The sequence below is a fragment of the Patagioenas fasciata genome, chromosome 1, assembly GCF_037038585.1.
Source record: "Patagioenas fasciata isolate bPatFas1 chromosome 1, bPatFas1.hap1, whole genome shotgun sequence".
NCBI lineage: Eukaryota > Metazoa > Chordata > Aves > Columbiformes > Columbidae > Patagioenas > Patagioenas fasciata.
In genome coordinates, this window is record NC_092520.1 from 154950735 (window position 1) to 154971824 (window position 21090).

At 41.5% G+C, this 21090-nt stretch overlaps 1 protein-coding gene across 9 annotated transcripts in view; it reads left to right on the forward strand.

The window, feature by feature from the left end:
• DGKI (diacylglycerol kinase iota) overlaps positions 1-21090 on the forward strand; it is a 214940-nt gene that overhangs the window by 187242 nt on the left and 6608 nt on the right. For 7 of the 9 annotated variants that reach the window (XM_065839772.2, XM_065839756.2, XM_071798478.1 and 4 more), the window contains 2 exons: positions 12916-12953; positions 14519-14639. In XM_065839772.2, the coding sequence (XP_065695844.1) occupies positions 12916-12953; positions 14519-14639 (159 nt within the window). Of the gene's footprint in view, positions 1-12915; positions 12954-14518; positions 14640-21090 lie in introns of those variants that run through there. The other 2 variants (XM_071798495.1, XM_071798500.1) reach the window with 1 other exon arrangement.

Here is a 21090-nt window from a genome sequence, read left to right on the forward strand (position 1 = left end):
GAAGCTGTTGGACTCTACTGCTTCAGATCACATAAGAGGTTATTGAAAGAAACCATATCCATTGTTTCTAGAGCAGGTGTGATACTGTGATGGGAATGCAGACTTCTAGTACATTCCCTGACTAGTACGGAGTCATTCCGTGATTATTGCTGGGTGAATGTTTGAGGTTTACCAAACCCTTCCTTCATCCAGAGCTTTTCAGTACTGTACTGTGTGCATGCAAGATGATGTCGTGCCCACTCTTATTCACAGCTGACCTGCAGAAATCTGCCTACAAACTCTCTGATCCTAATGTATTGAATAATATTCTTACATTTTACCTTTGTCTAGCTTCATCTGGGTTATCTTTACCATTCTTTGGTTAGCCTTTGTACCTGAGCTGACTGTTCTTCATCGCCACCTGAGAAACTGAGGGAAATGCTCTTAAAAATGAATATAAGTTCTATTGCCATTTTCATCTTCTGAAAAAAAAAAACTACCAACCAACTCTTGCGTGGTATGTGAACACTTTGAGGTTATTTATGTAAAGGCAACTTGCAGCTGATGCAGCTCAATATTTGTCTGCCAAACCTTGCCTTTGATGGAACTACTCAAAGTTTTAAGTGGCTATACTAATGCATCTCAAGCAGAAGTCAACCCCAGTGCTTAGTTCTTACACATCCAGGTTGCATTCTGATCCAGAGACAGGAGATTTCAATTATTTATGTCTCTGGTGTCTTGTCCTTCTTGTTTCTCCATAAACCCATGAAAGTGGGCTTTTTGACTTGTTTGTTTCTCGTAGAAATGCTTTTTTTGCTGCATGGTGTGATTTCCACCAAACTTCACTGTGATTGAAGTCAGTTGTTGTTTGTTTTGTTTTTTATTTTTTTTCCTGAAATAGATTCCAAATTCTAGAGGAAAGAGGGGACAAGTGAGAAATTAAGACATGAGAAAAATATATTCCCAAAAGGAATTTTGGAGGCAGTTGGTTATTATAACATCATAATATGATATAAAGGGTGAAGACGAAGGACAATATTTCTGCTTGGAAAGATGCATGTTGACACTCAAAGATCTTTCAGATTTTGGCAGATGGTGGCTCCGTGATGATACTTGGAGTCATCTAGTCTCGATATCCCTCCTTAGGAGGGATTTGTGCAGAGCCAGGAGTACATTAGAAATAAAGTAGGTTTAAATGGTGACTTTCAAATTAGCCTCTATTAGAAGAGTTTTCCACAGGGATTGCTTGGCCTGGGTTCAAACTGGAAGCTTGTGGCAGGATGTGTAATTCTGTCTCTATATGTCCCTCTGGATGGAGAGAGCTGCTTTATGAATTATAAGGAAGGGAGTGATCAAGTGTGTGCAAGGAAGGCAGTGGCAGCCCCACCCCATACAGCAAAATGCTTTGCTGTGTGGGATCTGCTTCTGCCTTGAAGGCAGAATGTGCTCTGCATTATGGTATTTGCTCCAATGCTGGCTGCTCCAATTAAATAGAGGTGATCTGAACCAATGTAAGGAGTAAGATGGCTGTAGGAGCCCTAGAAAAGAGCACAATAGCTGAGAACACTTCCTGGAACCTCGCATACATGGGATTTCCTGTTGTCCCTGACAGCCTGTGGGAACATGGACTTCACTCTCTCAAGCTCTTTCTTCCTGGAGCCACTGTCCACTAGTGTTGTTGCTATGCATGATCTGGAAAGGGGAGTTTTTCAAGCATCCTGCTATTCTGAATAAGAGGACAAGCAGGGTGCTTCTGCTGAAACCAAACATCTCAGTGCTGATAGGAATTTATTTATTTATTTATTTATTTTTTTAACGAGGGATCTCTGTTTTGTACACAAGATTCCTTTAAAAGAGAGTCATCCTCACAACTAAACTGAGGGAGTGCAGTCTGGATGATTGGGTAGTGAGGTGGACTGCAAACTGGTTGAAGGGAAAAAGCCAGAATGTCATGGTCAATGGGGCAGAGTCCAGTTGGAGGCCTGTATCTAGTGGAGTGCCTCAAGGGTCTGCACTTTGAATGAGGGAATAGAGAGTACTATCAGCAAGTTTGCTGATGACACCAAGCTGGGAGGAGTGGCTGATACGCCAGAAGGCTGTGCTGCCATCCAGCGAGACCTGGACAGGCTGGAGAGTTGGGTGGGGAAAAATTTAATGAGATATAAGAAGGGAAAGTGTAATCTCTTAGATCTGGGCAGGAACAACCCCAGGTTCCAGTGTAAGTTGGAGAATGACCTATTAGAGAGCAGTGTAGGGGAAAGGGACCTGGGGGTCCTGGTGGACAGCAGGATGACCATGAGCCAGCACTGTGCCCTTGTGGCCAGGAAGGCCAATGGCATCCTGGGGTGTATTAGAAGGATGTGGTTAGTAGGTCGAGAGAGGTTCTCCTCCCCCTCTACTCTGCCATGGTGAGACCACACCTGGAACACTGTGTCCAGTTCTGGGCCCTTCAGTTCAAGAAGGACATGGAACTGCTGGAGAGAGTCCAGCGCAGGGGCAACAAAGATGATTAAGGGAGTGGAGCACCTCCCTTATGAGAAAAGGCTGAGGGAGTTGGGTCTCTTTAGCTTGGAGAAGAGGAGACTGAGGGGTGACCTCATTAATGTTTACAGATATATAAAGGGTGAGTGTCACAAGGATGGAGCCAGGCTCTTCTTGGTGACAACCAATGGTAGGGCAAGGAGCAATGGGTACAAACTGGAACACAAAAGGTTCCACTTAAATTTGAGAAGAATCTTCTTCTCAGTGAGGGTGCCAGAGCACTGGAACAGGCTGCCCAGGGAGGTTGTGGAGTCTCCTGCTCTGGAAACATTCAAGACCTGCCTGGATGCCTTCCTGTGTAACCTCATCTAGGTGTTCCTGCTCCGGCTGGGGTATTGGACCAGATGATCTTTCAAGGTCCCTTCCAATTCCTAACATTCTGTGATTCTGTGATTCATGGTTTCACACAGCTCCAGCTGAGAAGTTGCATTCTTCAGGGTGATATTGTAGCCATTTACCTGGCAACAAATTGAGATGTCTTGAAATCTTTTCCCTGAGCAAATCAAACAGCACAGTGGAGTGGTTCCTGACCGCAGTTATTTATTGTGATTAATTAGCCACTTTGGGAAGAAAACTCTCCTGCACAGTGTTTTGAACGTATGTCTGTGGCCAGCTGAGCAACAGTTGCTTGGGGTCTGCTTCATGTCTGGTTCTTTACTTTGCAGCTCAGCAGAGGATGATATCAATGCAGACCCATGGCATCCCTAGCAAGGAGAAGCATTCTGTCAAAGCACTTCTCTAGGGCTGAGGGATGTCCCCTCTGCCCAAAACCTTTAAAAGGTGCCTACACCCCACCTCTCTTCATACCTAAACAGACTGAGGGTCAGTAGGCAGCTGGGAGGGAGAGATCTGGCAGATGTGGGCATCTGAATGAGTAATAGGGGAAAACTAGGAAATATTTCTTTCCAGATGGCCACTGCTATTATCCCTTTCCCTAAGGAGGAAGGTAGGAGTAAAGAATCAGTTGTCTGAATCAGGGCACCTATTTTCAAACAGAAGCCCTGAGTAACCTTGCAATCTACTTTGCTTCTGGTGGTGGTTTTTTTGATGTGTTGTTTTTGTTTGTTTAGTTTGTTTTGTTTTCTTTTCTATTTTCTCCTGACACAGGCCTCTCCTGGTCACCTAAGACTGTCAACTTGTTAAAGTAAAACAAGAAAACAATTTGCTTTACCCACCAAAGACTCTGACCAGCAAATAGATGCTTGAACTTCCTTTCAGATTATTTTGTGCTACTGTGAAGCACCAGCTTGTTGAGGAAGAGTTACTTAGATATTGCCAGGCAAAAGCACTGCAGGCAAAAACCTGAAGGGAGTGTCAGGAATGCCTGTGATAGCAATGGTCATTCCTTAATTATTTTACCTAGAATTCTCTTCCTGCCAATCTGATGCCACTCTATTGATAAAGTGCTGCATTAGTGAGTCGAAGTCTTCCCTGCCTTGTGTTCTTGCTTGATCAGGGACATTTTCCTCCTAAAAATGACATTAATTGTTCCTGTCTTGCCTTAAAAATGAAAATGGTGGAAGGGAAAAGGAAAGAAAAGAGTGGCAGTATCTGCCAGATGGTACTTAGTTTATCTGCAACTGTTCTTTGGGTTTTTGGACTATTTACAAAGTCCGACCGTTTTCTTCATGGTCATCCCTGCCTTTTGTAAATCTGAGTTAAATGATCTTGGAGGAAAAGTTCAGCATTAGAGTCTGAATACTTCCACTCCTAACTATAAACTGCACTCTCAGCTCAGCACCAGTGCCACATAAACAACTCAGAGTGGACTCTAATTGGCATCAAATATCTTTAAACTAATCTGACAGTGCAAAATGGGCCTTAAAGGCAGCTTGAGTGTAATTTACATCTGCTTGAAATCCTCTTTATCCTTCCAGAGTTGTATGAAGGGACTTCTGTGTAAGTGAGAATTTAGCCTTTCTTTCCCTCCAGCAAGCCTGTGTTGTTATTTTTACTCTTTTTTTTCCTTTTTTCCCCTCTCTAAACAGTGGTTCGATGGTGTGTGTTGTTTGAATCTAAAATTCTTAAGAGGAAATGCATATTTATAACCACTTGAGTAATGGATTATTTTTTTACATGTTAAAATCTTTGTCTTATTCCCAAGTTAGGCAACAGATGAAGTTAAAACTGTGTCAGTTCTCTCATTTGAATCTGCATGGGATACAGTGCTTTTGAAACTGAAGGACAACCCACACATCTTTAGAAGGGTTTTCTACCTCTGTGTGCAATACTAGAAATAGATGTTATTGAGGCACAGCTAGAGCATTTCAAAAGTGTCTCTCAAACCACAGGAGAATGTGGGCTCATGCACACGTTTCCCTGTACAGATGGATTAGCTTGAGATGCTGAGGCCTTCATAATATTCCCCTTGCTGAATAGTCATCAGATCTCTGCGTCTGGCTACTGTTCAGCTGATGTGCTTTTGAGCGTTTGGTTGCAGCAGGTTGCTGCACTGTCAGTTTTCTTGGTCTCTTGGGAGCATTTTGAGCTCTCAGTCTCTTTATTTGGTTTTCTTTCATGGAAGCAGTGCCTCACAGTGCTGCTGTCTTGAGCTACCTAGACTGATGCCATTGCTCCTAGATTCCATAAGAAACCTAAGCCTTTCCGCAAAGCTGAAATCCTGTGGGGAAATCTTGTTTATCACCTGTTTCTTTAGGACAGAAGGTAGTGGCAGCAAACAGATACGTTTTGGAAAAATTTTAAAAATCAATGAGTCTTTGCTTTAACCAGTACAAGAGAGACTATGTTGTAAGCAGGAAGCCTCTAAAGTGCATGCATTTTTGCTGTCATGTTTCCATCACGGTTCTTAAGCAGGTTTGAGGCTGAGGTAGAATTTCTCAAGCACATTCAGGGACCTTTCCCCATTCCTGTGCCAGAGAGCTGCTTCAGATGTAGACTGCCAGCATCTCCTTTCTCGTGGCAGATGTTAGACAAGAAAGAGGTGTTGCTGACATACAGGACTGGATTTCTAAAATAGCTAGTGAGAGGTTGGTTTGTTTGTTTGTTTGAAGCTATAATTGTGTTTATAAATTGATGTCTCTTCAGGCTTACAGGCAATCCAGCTCCCCATTAAAATACCCCTTGTTTAGTTATAATGCAGCCTGTTTCTTGAGCATTGGCGTGTGACACTGATTCTTCTGGTCTGCTAGCCATTCTTTTGCTGAAGATGTTCTAGCACCAAAGTTTATAAATAATGCAAAAACATTCTTCTGTTTGGTGGAAGAAATATTTTATTTTACTATATGTCAGCCTTAGGTCAGTGTGGAGGTAAAAATCATCATAAAAGCAAGATGGAGGTTAACAGCCAACACAGATATAACCAAGAGTTTTACCATCAAAGAGCACTTCTAAGCTTTATGATTGGGCAAATTCCCCATCAGAACACTGGCTGTATTTACATGATATTCTCATGGAAACTGACTTTTTTTTTTTTCCTGAAAACAGCATTTCCTGTGCAAAGCTGTAAGGAAAAATTCAGTCCTGATGGCTATGATAGGACCAAATATTTGTCTCCTTATCTTGGCATAAATTATACACTATTATAATAACAGGCTCCAAAGGGTGTGAGTGTCCTGTATAGGGGCCTGGTGCAGCTGTTTTGGTCCAACTGGTTAACTTATATTCAGGGACATTTGCCCTGCTCTATCAAGAGGAAAATTTGGTTGTAAGAGTCAGAAAGCTGTTTGAAGTCCTTTTTCAGTGAACACAGAAGAGATCTCATTGTGCAGAAGTTCAAGCAAATCTGTATAGTGGATGTTTTGCTTTTGACACTTTTATTTTTGCTAGTCTTTGCCTTTCATATACTCACACAAAGATTTAACCATTTATTTCTGGGCTTTTTTTTGCCAGCATCTAGGAGACTCATCAAGTGAAAGGCTTAACATCCATTTACTCTTTTTCATGGTTTTCAGTAGCTGTTTGCAGTACTTGCAGGTGCATAAAATACATGAAGAAACATTTAATTGCTCCTTCCACTCAGCTTAGCTTCAAGGAGAAATGTTTAAGCATCATCAGCTTCGGCAAGACTTGAGATTGTAGATCAAAGTCCTGTAAGCTCACAGTCATTGCAATGATGTGTTATTAATTTTGTAGTTTAATTTCTCAGTTATGTAGCCAGTTTGGCATACGTATTTTAAAGAGATTTTTTTCTGTAACTTTAAAAGGAGATTAAACATTGGGAAGAGATAAAGGGTTTGTAAAAGCTCAAATTCAGAGATGTGCAAACTTTCTTCACCATGGATCCCTAAAACTTTTCTATGGGACTGGCAGACCCTTCAGAAAAATCAAATGTATGTGCTGTTCTGTATCTAGATACTGTCTTTCGTAGTCATCTTGGAAGGGAAGCAGTCCACAAAACAATTCCGTATGGTGCCCTCCACCCCTTTCATTGGCAAGTCGAAGTTGAAGATCATGGCTAGAGTAGAAAAATGTTAATTCTGTATAATTGTGGGTAAGTTATATTACTACTAGCTTTTCATATTAAATTGGATCTTCACTGGATTGTGCAAAGCTATTACAAGCAAGGTGTTGTTTACAGAGAAAATAATGTATCTATGAATTATAATCTATATGGACTTCACATTTGAGAGTGTAGCTTTTTAGTGATTGAAATAGAAGTTATTATTGACTTCTATAAAACTAGTGGGAAATTAAGAACAAGGGCTTAAATGAGGTTTTCTTATCATTTTTGTAATGCTGATCTTTAACAGCTCAGAAGACTCCAGCTGTGTAAAAGCACTCTTCTAGTTAGGGTCATCTTCTAAATTCTCAATGTGTAAAGCAGTAATTATTTTAAATTTCTGACTCTATGAATTTCACAAAGTCTACAACAGCAATAAAGAGCTGGAAATGTTCTGGAAGATAATGATAGGCCAAGTTAAGTTTAATAACTCTCAAGAAATTTGATGATGTCACCTTCTGCTTCAGTTTCTTCATTATCAACCCAGCAAGGTTTGAGCAAGACAGTATTTCATAAGGTGTTCCTTAAGAGCTCTCCTGAGTAAACCTATCAGGAGGTGGTGGTGAACACTAAGGCTCAAATTCTGGGGGCTCCACACCAAGGCTCTAATGTCTCATATTTATTTATTAGCTGCCCCTAACCAGTAAGAAACATCCAGCACTGAAATGTGAATGGCATATCAATTCCAAATACTGAATTGATGCGTTAACTCTGTCTTAGAAGGGGCTGGAGAGTTGCAGTCACTGCCTGATAAATGAGGCTTCTACAAAGTTCTGATAACTTCAGATCATCAGTTGTCTTATTGTGTCTTTTGCAAGAGCTAAAGATTTTATGAGCCCTAGTTCTGTTGGAGTTAAAGTAGTTGATTTCTGCCATAATTTCCCATGTGCTTAAATGTTATCATACGCTGATCAGACGCATTGTTAACCTAGTGGCTTTTAACCCATGGTAAGATGTATTATTGCAAATATTACTTTCTTCTCACACTGCATTTCATTCATAGATCTCAGACAGGCTGCATTTTGATAATGGACATGAGTCCTTCTTTGTGGGGGACTTTAAAACATAGTTTTAGATAATTCTGCTCCCTCCAGTGATGATTCTTAGACCCTCGCTAAAGAATTGCTTGGAGATGGTGAAAGCTTCAAAATAGCCATAGATTTTTATCAGCATTCACTGTGGCTTAGTTTATATGGCAGTAGTGGGCGCAAATATGGCACAGAAAGAGTCAGATAAGGTATGCAATCTGACCAGTGAAATCTGGAAGATATTTATCGTTTATGAATAACTTTTACTCATGTAAAAAGACATATTACTCCTGTACCGCTGACAGTGGCAGAATGCAGAACTGTACTCTTCCTTGAGACTTTTCAGTGAAAGCCAACTCCTCTCATTAACTCACTAATGATTATTTAACTAACTTACTAAATGTCTTCTATATCAACCTACTTTAAACAAAGAACCTTGTAATCTTGAGATGTTACCTACAAGGATTTATAAGATTTCTATATGTTCTTTCTGAAAGTGTTTAGCAGCAAAATTCTGACATCGTAAGACACTGGTGTTAAGCTGATCAGCAGTTCTGGGATGAAGAAAGAGTTTTCCTGTAAGGCAGATGGGAAGAGATAGTTGTTCGTTTAGTTTTTCCTTAACCAAGATGTTTCTGAGAATTTTCATTGCTTCTGAAATGAGCAAGATAGTGGCGATGACTTCTGTCTCCCTCCTGCTGTTTTCTTTTGGTGTGTTGCAGTTGTGGGTCTGTCTTTGTTAGCCCTTACATTTATAAGGTGTTTTCATGCTGCACCTGTATGTCATACAAAGAGCTCCCTAAATTTTGGAGACCATAAGCACTGCCTCATCCCAGGAGTAACAGACTTTGGAAACCCTTAAAAAGAGGACCTCCAATTTTGCCTTTGTTTGGTTGTCTTTCTCACAGGTGATCAGACACGTCTCCCAGCGTTGCGCCGTTCTGAAGGATCCCCTCTCTGTCTTAGTTTAGCTCCTGTTTTAGGTACTGCAATTTGGAGGTAATTTTCCGAAGAACTTTTGTAGTCCATGGAGGGAGATGTACAACAGGAACTGTTGCAGGCACCCCATGTTGCTTTCTATGGAGGGTTCTTTTTCCTTCTGGCCATCCAGGCAGCCCTGTGAGATCTCCTAGGCATCTTGCAGCCTCTGAAGTTATTTGGTACAAATACCTCACTCTTTCATTATCTATTTCCCGGTGTTTAATGACTAATTTTGCAGCGATGTTTTAATGCTGCTGACTTCACATGCAGAACCAAAGAGCAATTGTGATTTAGTAGGTTAATTTTGTGGCTGGGAAACAAAAATGGTTATTGTAACTCAGTGACATTAACATACGTTTTTAGAGTATGAAATAAAAATAGCTGTTTCCAATAGAAACAGTGGGCACTAACATAGAAATAACAAGTGGCACATGCTACAGGAAAAGTATTGTTTTTGGCATGTGTGGATGCACTAGTAGGTGTGTTCCCTGTATGTCAAGCAGTGTTATCAGAATTCAATTAGCAGCCTTTTTAACATGGCTTTCTCTGTTAGTGCATTATGCACTTGTAACTGTTCAATATTTAATCTATAAGTCAAGTGTGTGGAGGGGTTTTTTGTTGTTTGTTTGTTTTTGGTGTTTTTTTTTTTCTTCTTTTTTTTTCTGATTTTTTTTTTTTCTTTGTGTGTTTGTTTTGGTTTTATGAGGTTTCTTTCATAACTTGGCTCACAGGGGTGGTTAGAACCTCGTCTCAAAATTCACCCACTGCAAACTAAAAGTTGCTAGTGCCTAGCAACTGTTACATACATAGTCTGCCTTTCTGGTTGTCCGTATTCAAGCAGGTAATTGTTTCCATCAAGATCCATCACCCTGGGCAGCTATTGACACATTTGCTGGCAGTTGCATCACAGAGGTCAGTGATAGCACAGGGATGGAGCAAGGTCTGTCCACAGGGGTGTACTGGTAGAGAGGGTTGAGCTGCTCTGAGAAGGCAGCCTGGGGAGTCTACCACCGCAGCAGACTGAGAGCTTCCTTGTTATATGGACAAAGCACTTCAGTCTCCAGCCTTGTCAAGCTGTCTCCTTTCATCAGCAATAAATCTGCTTGCTAAATAAATGAAAAAGGTAATAAAACTTTTTTATTAGTCATGATAGATGCTTGTCTTAGGAGAAGTTGAGAAAATAATGACTTGATTTAAATATTTATTAAATCAAGTAATTTTTGAGGCATCTTTAAGACCCGAAGGTATTTTATGATATGATAAAACAATTGCATAATTCATGTTATATATTGCACCAGTGGTGCAGTGTTGATCAGAAGAAATAAAACCATTCTTACTTTAAGGTTTTAATTTTAAGGTAGCCTGGCATTGCATGTTAACAGCGTTTTTGTCCAAATTCTCAGTCTACTCTCTCTTGTCAAAGCCATCTGCTTGCTTGTTTTACCATGTCTTTAACAACTGGGTGATTTTCGCCATCTTCACCCCCTTCCTCAATATGCCCAACAGTCTCATTTGGGTTTATGGGGTTAGTGTGCTATGCAATATTCATATGTTGCTGTAAACATGTTCCCTGATCTAAGGATCCTTTCTCCATTTCTAGTTCAACAGCTTCTAAGTTTTCTAGCACTCTGCCTTACAGTAATTAATTATTTTACTGTAGTCTAACCTGCTTGTCATGCCAGCTGGTTTTGATCTGTAATATATTCATTTATACAATAAGTTCTACTCTAGCTAAGGACTTAATTTTACGTGTGCAGGTAGACTAGGTGAAAAGAATGTGATTAGCTCAAAGCTAAGCACCTGCCTAAATGCTTTGCTGGATTGGAGACTTAGGAAAGAGAGGAAAAGGCTGGTCTAATTATGTTGAATGTGTTAAAACTGCTTTATGCTAATAGCCTTATCACCAGACCAACCTCTGGTTATAGATACTCCAGGCAGAAGATTTCTCATGTCTTTCCAGGTTTTTCTTCTCACTTCATAGTTTTCCAGATCTCTCTTCTGGCTTTTCTCGAACTATAATCGTAAGCATGGTTTGTGTAAGAAAATGTGTCTCTGCCTCTTAGGAAGCAACTTCAGGGAAGCCATTTCTTAAAATACTGGATGTAGAAGACACTGAAAAGCTGGTGTCACCAGTTCATTTGATTTTTGCCTGTGTGAGGAGAGCAAAACATTTATACAACTCCAAACTGATGTAGCCTTTTGAGTAAATGTGGCAGTGAGACCAGATTGGTGAAAAAGGAGAAAAAAAAAGAAATTAATGGCACAAGGGTTAAATTCTGCTCTGCTATTAATTTAGGCTGAGCCAGTATTACAACCATTGGGGGAAAAAAACCCCAAACCAAACATATATGTTTATTTTTTCCAGTTCTAGCACTTACCTGCTGGTGTTTGTCTTTTTCCATTCTTCAAATCTGTGTTCACTCACACAGATGTCAGGGGGCTTTGCAGGAACTTAGTTTAATTGATGGTCACTATAAAGCTGTCCTAAATCTAATGCTACCAGAAATTGCTGCTACTACTTTCCCAAGTTAGAACTTAGCTGGACTGGGTTTTTGCTTTTTCTGCTGCTGCGTGGCCAGGGAACGGGGCACTGCCAAGACCAAAAAACCATGCACAGCCCCAGGTGTTTTCAAAGAAAGGCACATTTGTTGAGTCAGCTTTGCATGCTCTTCCTCTTCTGCAGTGTTTAGCTTGGACGTGTTGTCATTTCTGAAGCTGTAACAAGCTCCTCATGGAATTCACACTGTGCAGTTTCCTGTGTGTTACTTTTCAGAGGCAAGGCTATGCTACGATTTTCTTCCCGCCTTGTTCCCCCCTATGTGAGCTTTTGGCATCTTTATCAAGAATGGCACCTGAACAAATGCTTAACTTGATTGTGCTACCTAGACTCGAAGATAGAAATGAGCTTAGGTATTCTTGAAGAAGTATGAACTGAGGCAGATGTTTAATGCTTTCTAAGATGTAAACCAAGTAAGTGCTTTCCCAGAAAGACTATTCATAATTGCGTTTTTGCTATATATATATCATGATAGGTAGAACACGATAAAAAAGGAGGAAATAGCTGCATAGCAGTAGATTTGAAACAATTTCTCATGCTTGTGGTTATTTGCCACTATGGTGTTTTCAGCCGAATGCAGCCTATACATAGGGCAATACAGAGTCCCAGGCTTTTGCCTTCCTTCTTCTTTTCAACAGGTACAGGGCAGACAGTAGCGGGTAGTGGGCAGCCCCTGGTTCTGTACACAGCTCTGTCCTGCCTTGTTGTGAGCCTTTGTTCACTTTGCCTCTCTTTGCCTCCCTTTCCTTCTGTGTCTGGTTAAATTATAAAGGCTAAAAAGGTGGGGACTGGCTCCTGCTCTCTGTTTGACCCTGCCTGCTAAAGTCAGGGGACTTGCTGTCCACTGGCATGTTGAAATGTTCTTGTAATACAAATAATTATTAAGAAATTTCAATTTGGCCACCTAATCATTTGCAACTTGAGACTCTCTATGTTTTTGAGACTGTCTGACCACTCCACTGTTAATATGAATCAAGTCTGAGAGGTCTAAGGATGCTTTCAGGCTTCCTGCATTTGACATTGATGTCTTCAGGGACAGCTCAGGTGCTAGAGACTTGGGCCCACCCTGTGGACACTGTTGAAAGGTCCCTGAAGTGTCTCAAGGCAAAAAAATTCACACCGGAGAGGCATGCAGTTTTAGGGCAGCATTAAAAATGCTTACTTGATGTCCCTACAGCATTTGTACAACATGGGTAGTCTTCCATCTGCTTGCCAGTGCAGGGTTCGCATTGGTTTTGATAATATATGAGAATGAAAGTGGATTGAGGCATTGCTCTTAGCTTGCACATACTGTGAGCTATGTTCTCAGCTGTGAGGCTCCATGTATAATGCTTTCAGCCTAACATTAGCTTTCTGTTTGTCTTTTGCAGCACTTTTACAGGCAGTCATAGCTGGTGATCTGCTGAAGGTAAGTACAGAGCATTGAGTGTCCACTTTTTCACTGCTTTTTGCAGGTCTGATATACTGTAAATTTTATCACACCTCTGCTCAAAACATAGACAGACTGCTGTGGAGGGACTGCTGACAAGTGCCATTTTACAGTCTTTCCAGGAAAACTTGAATATTAGGGGAACACATCGGTCAGGTGAGATGTGAAATTGAACTGAATAGGATCTGGTGTTATAGGGCACCTTTCAGCCCAGGATTCATAGCGTACTGCACAGAGCAATGTGTCAGCTAATAACAGGGAAATTACTATACTGGCAAATGCAACACTGAACAGCAGGGTAGTTCTAACACAGCCTTTTCCACAGTAAGGATATTTTACTGCAGCAAGGTTGGTAGCCAAGGCCCTAGATTTGCTAGACACTTCTTAACTTCTACTTAGGCAACTACCAGACCAGGTAGAACAAATCTCAGTTTGTTGTTTTATCATTTGATGGATATCTCAAAGCATGTGCTGCATTGATATTGTTAGTTATTGGGAGGAAAAGGCACCCATGCAAGAATGTTTTGTGCCAAAGTCTTAAGTTCCATGTCTGACAGTTATTCAGACTGTGTTTTTCAGTAGCCAAGTCAGGATTTGGAAATGTGCCCTCAAATTTGAATAAGGACCGTGATTAATGATTCCAGTTTTATCTGCAAGAAACCAGCTTGGAGCCATTTGTAAACATGACAGTACTGTTAGACTGACTTTTCGCTTGCAGATGCCCCTTCTACACCTCTGCCCCTGTGCTTGTGGCTGCAGCATCTAGGGAACGGTCCTTCAACCAGCAACCAAAAATATTGTCTCCTTTCCCCTTCTTGAAAACTTTTTGCCTGAGTTTGTTTTGACAGGGAAACTTCTTGCCCTTCTTCAGATGTACCACATAATAAATCATGCCATGCTGTCACAATCCTCTCCTCCTTTTCTGCAGCGATCTGCACTGCAGTCCCCCTGCAACCAGAGTTTACAGCATTTCTGACACCTGGCCAATGCCATTCTGGCCCGTTCTTATCCCATGTAGGGCTTCCCCCTCCACCAGCCCCAGGCAGAGGGTGGAGACTGAGAAGGGAGATCTGGAGTAGCTGAATCCCACCTCCTTGTGGAGCTTTGGAGTTTTCTGGTTTAGTCAGAAAGTGTTTATCTCCTGTGTTGAGGAAAAATTGGAATTTTCAGTAGAGAAGCAAAAATTTTCCATCAACTACATATATTTTAAAGTATCCCAACAACTTCACCAGAAGTGGTTTGCAAGCATTGCTAGCAAGTAATAATTCATCACCAGTAGAGTAGCAATGTCTCATTGTTTAGGAAATTCTTAAACCATACAATTGTCAATAGTTCTAGTTTCAGATATATTTTCATTGGGACCTAAGAGCAGGCTTTAAAGTAATATTTTATTTCATTTTATTCCATTATTGTACTGACCTCCCATGAAAATAAATAAATAATTTTCCTACATATTTGTTTTTCTACTCCTCCCATCTTATCCCTCTGTGGTGTTTTGTTTTTGTTTTTGTGTTTTTATTTGTTGTTTTTTTTTTTCCTTCCAGTTCATAGAATGCTGTAAAAAAGGAGCCAATTTGTTAATTCGAGGACCTGATCACTGCTCCTTGCTGCACCATGCTGCCAAGACTGGGCATGGCGAGATTGTGAAATACATCCTGGAGCATGGTGAGTCACAGTGGGCAAAGCCACAGAGAACTGTACTTCAGCCACGTGTCAGTCAGGTAAAACCACACTGTGCATCTGGAAGTGCCCTCACTCATTTGTGGTCACCCTCAACAAAATGTCCACCTATAGTATGTGTGAGCAGGATGTGAGGAATGTGGTAGCAATGCGAGTGATGGCTCCAGATACAGGGAAAGTGGCTTTTGAAGAGGATGGGTGTTTTCAAAGTTGCATCAGTTGTGCAGCTGTGAAGAAGCAGTGTGATGCTCTAGTAAGAACCTCTGGCATAGGAATCCTCTGAACAAATTTGTTTTTCAATTAGAGCACATTTACAGTGATGGAGAGCTCATCCAACCATTGGTATTATTTCAGTATTTAATAACACACTGGTTAGGAACCTGTGCATTTATTTCTAGTCTGGATTTACCTCACTTTCCTTCTGTGTTTCTGTTAAATTTAAGACCACATAACAGCAAAAAATGGTGATTTCCATTTTGTATTCATAAGTTGTGGTCATGCCATTTCCCTTTTTTCCTTTCTACTCTTTTTATCTTTGTCAGTAACAGGATTGCAGGCATGCTTCCACAAGCTACGCAGCAATTGGTGTGTGTAAATACATTTGAAGCAGTCACATTTAGTAGTGTCTACCTGTTGAACTACTGTAATCTTGTTCACTGGTTGCTGGAGAGTGGTACAGTAACATTGTCACTGCTCTGCACACAGAGCTAAAGTCCCAGTGATTAGCCTTCTGCATTGTAGGAAATGTTTTCTAGTTGTTTAAACATTCTTGTAACTCTCCTCTGATCCCTCTTCAGAATATCAATGACTACTTGGACTTCCAGATGTCAAAATCAGCTACATTGTTTCGGCAGTAGCGTTAGCACTAAACACAGAGACTACCTCTGGCAATTGGAATAAGTATTAACTAATGCTTGAAAGTTACAGCTGAAACTGTACAGGGAGAAGAAAAAAGCACAACTCGAAGAAGTGATAATCCATCTGTTAACATTTGTGTTAATCAGGGAGGGATTTAGCTCAAGCTTGACTCTTAATTTTAAGCATTTACATATAGGTGTCAGGTAATCTGTGGATCTAAGTTCCTGCATTGTCAACAGAGACCTGTGACTCAGTTCGTCTGCTCAGGTATGACAGAGGTACTAGAGGAGACCTGTCCTCTTTCAGGGGCAGATTGAAGTGAGGAGAGCATCTTTAATAGCAACAGACTTCTAGCGTGACTAGCTCAAGGGAGACCTAGTCAAGGTAGTCATTGGAGCCCAGCAAGTGATTCAGCTGACAGTTACCTATGCACTTCATTTGTTTAGCTAAACATAACTATCTAATGTCTTTTGCCATTGGACAGCCAGGACATCTGCATAGATCAACAGGATAACATATAAGGCCTGTAGGAGACCCATACTGGACTGGTAGGTGGAGTCCAAGAAAGCATCCTTGTCATTCCAAACACATGCCAAGGCTTGCCTGTAGGCATACTGAATGGCACAAAATATCTGTGCATGGGCAGCTGAACTCTGCCCCAAATATCTGACTGAGGGGGTCTGAACTGCTCTTTCACTCTTTTATGTGTAGACACCTACATATGGGTGCTAAGTGCAGTTGGCCTTATATTCAAATACTGGCTAGTTTTCTTACCAGTTGTAACAAGCCTTACCAGTGCTAAATCTCCCTCCTGTTTAACTTATTATCTCATTAGTCACAGTGCATTTATGTGTCTCTGAATTCTGTAGATAGACATAATTTCGCTTCATTTTCTTACTGCCTCTGGTCTCTTACACTGAACATGACCTGTGCCAATTCACTGTCATGGCTGCTTCTCCATTATTTTTCTTAGACACATATACCTTAACGTAGTCACAATCTGACTCAGTCACCATTCCTTTCATGAAGGTTTAACGTGAGATCATTTAAGCTGCTAAGGATGTGAGCAAGGAATTTTTGATGTGAATAGAGAAATGTGGGGGATTATGGACTGCTAGACAAAGACAAACCAGAAGGTTGATCAAATGTCAGCTCAGTTCCTCTCTCCCCATTTTATCCCCAAGGATGGCAGGAAGCTTTTGCAGCTTTCCAGACATATGTCCTCTGGGCTTCTCCAAATGCATTGTTTATTTAACATTCTCTGGGGATTAGAGAGTGCATGGGACAATGCTCTAATAGGGGCCTCCTCTCTTCTCTCACCAAGCAATTAATGAAACTCATTTCTACCCTGGGCACTTCTCAGTCACAAATGAGCTCTCTTGCTGAATCATCATCATAATGTCCTTGTTTTTCTGCTGCATTCTCTGGCGTCTTCTCAACAATAATTAGTGTATAAGAACCGGTCCAATGCTACTAATATCTGAGGCGCTTTCCCTGTATCTAGTTTCTCATTTCTGCTGATATCCACCCTTGATTAAAATGGGTCTTATTCCTGTTCTAGCAATTACCTCTGCCCAGCCATACTTCCTCTGTAGTTTGTCTGCTTCCCATACACGACTGGAGGTAGTTAATAAGAGCTCCACTGCAAAATACCCTCCAGCACACAGCACAGAAAACCTGTTATTAATCACACAGGGAAAACCTTCTGAATATCTTTAAAAAACAACAAAACAAGACAAACCCCACCATACCAGGAATTTTAACTGCCAAGTGTGAAACTACTGGGCTGAATTGAACATGATACTGGGGTGACAAATGCCCCCCTGCCCAGAGCACTGGGATTATGAAGGAGAGAAAATGATGTCATGATGTGGAGACGGCTTTATGCTTTCTGCAAACATTCAGGGGACGTTAATGTGAGAGGTTATTCTGTGATCTTGAGCAGAATGATCTCAGCTGTTAAGGGGAGCAAAATAACCCTTCTTATATCAGAAAAAGCAGAGGTGAGTCACACAAGGAGACTGCTATGCAGTATTGCCAGATACTTGGCAGTGGACTAGCATGAGCCTGGAATAGCAGCTAAAGCACCAATGTAGTAGGTATTAGGATGACAGCAGCTTACTGCTGCAGGAACAGTTGTGCTGGCTCCCGTTTCTGCAAAACAGTTTCTCTCTGTCCCCTGGGCAGCAAGGGAAGGTACACAGACCTATCTGTTGTTCAAGACTGCCTTCCTAAATCAGGGGTCTTCTGCCTGTAGTAGGAGGGTCACCTTTTAAGATCTGTCTGTAGTTAGGCTAAGGAACACTTAGCTTGAAACTGAGGGTCAAACTCAGTAGGTATCAGAACCACATCTGCTTAGTGCTGCAGTCAGCAACTCTCTCACACCCATAATGCATGAACATTAGAGAACAGTTAACTGTTTACTTGCTTAACACAAACAGGATTAGGAAGGGTTTAAGAAGCTCTGTTAGAAAAAGGATCTCCTAAATTATCATCTGTATTTGGAATCAAACTTGGCTTGGAGTTTTCATCTGACCGTTCTGAACTATTTATAATTTATAACCATTCTACAAGACATTCCAAGATTTGCCTTCTCCATGTCTTCTTTTCTACAGAGGCTCAAAAAACAGACAAGAATTCTGTAGAGTATTCATCTAGGGTATTTTAATTTTAAACAGAAGAGAGAAAAAAAATTACAGTTGACTTAGGAGTTTGTAGTGGGAACTTCTGGTAGAACAGTCAGTCAGTAAAGCGTCCCATTCTGAACATTTCTGTGACCTCAAACCTCAATGTCCTTGCTCCATTAGACAACATCCTCTGGTAAGAGGAGAATGCTTTCATTACTCTCAGCACTGCAATTCAACAGTGAAGAGCCATCAGTGAGTTTGGATTTGCATTCTGAACAGATTCAAGAGTTCCAAAGAAGGCTTTTAGAAAGTATATTTTGCCATTACAGAGACGTATGTCAGGGACTAGGTTTGAATAGTCATCAGAAAGCAACACTGAAGGATGGTGAATTTGCCTGACGTTTGCTAGTATGTCTAGATTTGCAGAATGTTTTATGTTAGTGGACTTTTGTGAAAGACCTAAGCAGAAAACAGATTAGTTTTTCTAGAAGGTGCAAGGTATAAAATAGTCTATTTCAATGTATAAGTTTACTAAATTTTAGATCAACATGGCTGAGAGGCAGTTACTATGAAAGGCATGCTCCCATAGCCCATCTGCCCTCTATGTTACAGTGGAAATTCTGAGCTAAAAGACACTAGGAATAAAAACCAGACACTGTTAATCTTCATATCAGGTAAAAATGAGGAGTGTGCAGTTGGTAGAAGGCTTGAAATAGTTCTGACTTTGCAGATTACTATTATTTTAAAAATATTCCTTCGTCGAAGGTAAGGAACCAAATCCAATTTTGTCCGCCAGAAAACAACCTCAATTAAGTTATGTAACAAAGGTGGTTTTGACAGATAGACACTCAGAAATGCTGATAACGTCCAACAATACTGCTTAAAGCAAATACCCTTCTTCCCCAGTTGTATGAAGAGGTGACGGGGCAAAGGACTGGCAGGGGTTAATAGCTGTGGGTCTCCTGTGGGCAGCTGTAACCATATCCATTGGAGAGGGCAGGGTGTGCTGTGGCCCAGGGGACTTTCGGACTGCATGGGGCTGTATATTTTGGAAATGCCTCTGAAATATGGTCATTTAGTCTCTCTTTTATGTTGTAGTGAGCTCAGCCAAAAGGCAGCTGCTTTCGAGTGTTGCCTTCCCTTCTCTCCTCCCATCCCCAGCTCAGACTGCTTTGCCTCCTGAGAAACTAGAGAAGGGCTTTGGTGGAGTGAAAGGGGGCAGAAGGAGAAAAGGAAAAAAGTTAATAATTCTACACAGACAGTCTATTGGAGATGTTAAGGAAGGAGAGTGATCTCAGCTGGGCTTCCCCTCACTGTGTCATGCTTTTCAGCTCCTTTCATGCGAACTTCTTCCCCCCTGCCCCATCCTGCCATTCTTTAGCCCCCAAGTTGCTCTCTCTCTTTCTCTTTCTTTTTTTTGTTTTTATTTTTTTTCCCTCCCTCCACCTCTCCACACATTTCTGTCTTTTGTTTTTATTTCCCCCCCTGCTGTTTTCCTTGATAGAAATCTCACTCATGCATTTCCCTTCCGGATTTCTATTGGGTTATTTTGTCCTCTCTCTCTCTGCGCCTTGGTCCCCTTTTCTTTCTCTGCCTCTTGTCCCAGAGTAAAACAGCCGCCTCCCCGCTGGGTCAGGATGACAGTACCGTTAGCTTTCCCAGTGCCAGCCCCTTCCACATCTGTGCAGCTTTTGTCCCAAGGCAGAGGGGGATTTGGAATGGTCGGTTGGCAGCGCCAGGGAGACTGATGTAAAAATGAGGTCCAAAAAGGAGGGGAAAGGGAATTAGGAGGAGGGCGTGAGATGGTTTAAGAGAAGTACAGCTGAAAATAAGGCTGTGTGTGAGTTAGGACATTCCAGCTTCAGAGGTAAGTCAGAAAGAATGAAACAAATGAATCCTTGTACCATGTTGTGCTGCTAATTAATTAGCCCCAATATCTGCCCCTTCTGCATGACTGGGACAGAGTCAGGGCTTTATTTGGGACAGCATCCAGGAGTGCAACATTTTCATGCAGGTGGGATGTACCTGGCGCCTCCTAAGGTCTGTGCTCGCAGGCTGCGCACTCAGTCCTCAGCTCCTCTGTCCCAGCCTTGCGGTTTCTTCCCGCTCCAGACCAGTTTTTCTTCACCCTTGTCTTTCCGCCTCTGCAGACTCTCCTCCCTCTCAGGTGATATTCTTCTAACTTCTGTCCATCCTTCCTCCTAATGTTTTAACACCTTTTTTCATTCTTGCCCACTTGCAAGGGCAAGTACTTCTATGCCAGCCTATGCAGCCAACCTAGTCACCCTGTTCCACCTTTGCATCACAACCTACTTTGTCCCATCCATGAACAGAAATAATAGTTTGCTTAGTGGTGTCTTTTCTGACACACTGCAGGCCATTCCTGGTTGCCTGTCCCTGGGACATGGCACTGCAGCATACCATGGGGAATTGCCTCTATTTTTGAGAGAACATGATTTTCTCCTGGGAGATGTAAAGGAGTCCTTTTCTTCATCTGTGTTTTATTTTCTTTTTAGTTTCTCAGGCATTATCTTTCCTCTCAACAAGAGGCACTGCTTAGCACCCTGTATCCTTCTTCATGCTTGTGGGAGCTCAGGGGTTATGAATGATTCTTCATTTTGATAGGGAGGAGTGAACACATAGCTACCAAATGCAGAGACGAGAACGCGTGGTGGTAGAGTCAGGGTGCTGTGCTTCAAACATTGTCAGCGGCTAATGAGTTTGGAGAACTGCTACGATTGGTACGTAATGCCTTGTGCACTGGGGACTAAGCATAGTATTTTTTTAACCACCCTTTTCTCATGATGACAGATGATGAATTGAAGGATCTACCTGCAGCTCCAGGAACCAAGGCAGCCAGCTGTCCGCAGTGATACTGCATGAGTATGTTGCATTAATAGAAGTAGTGAGGGAGAGACAGGCTGCTCTAATACATTTTGATGTACACTAAG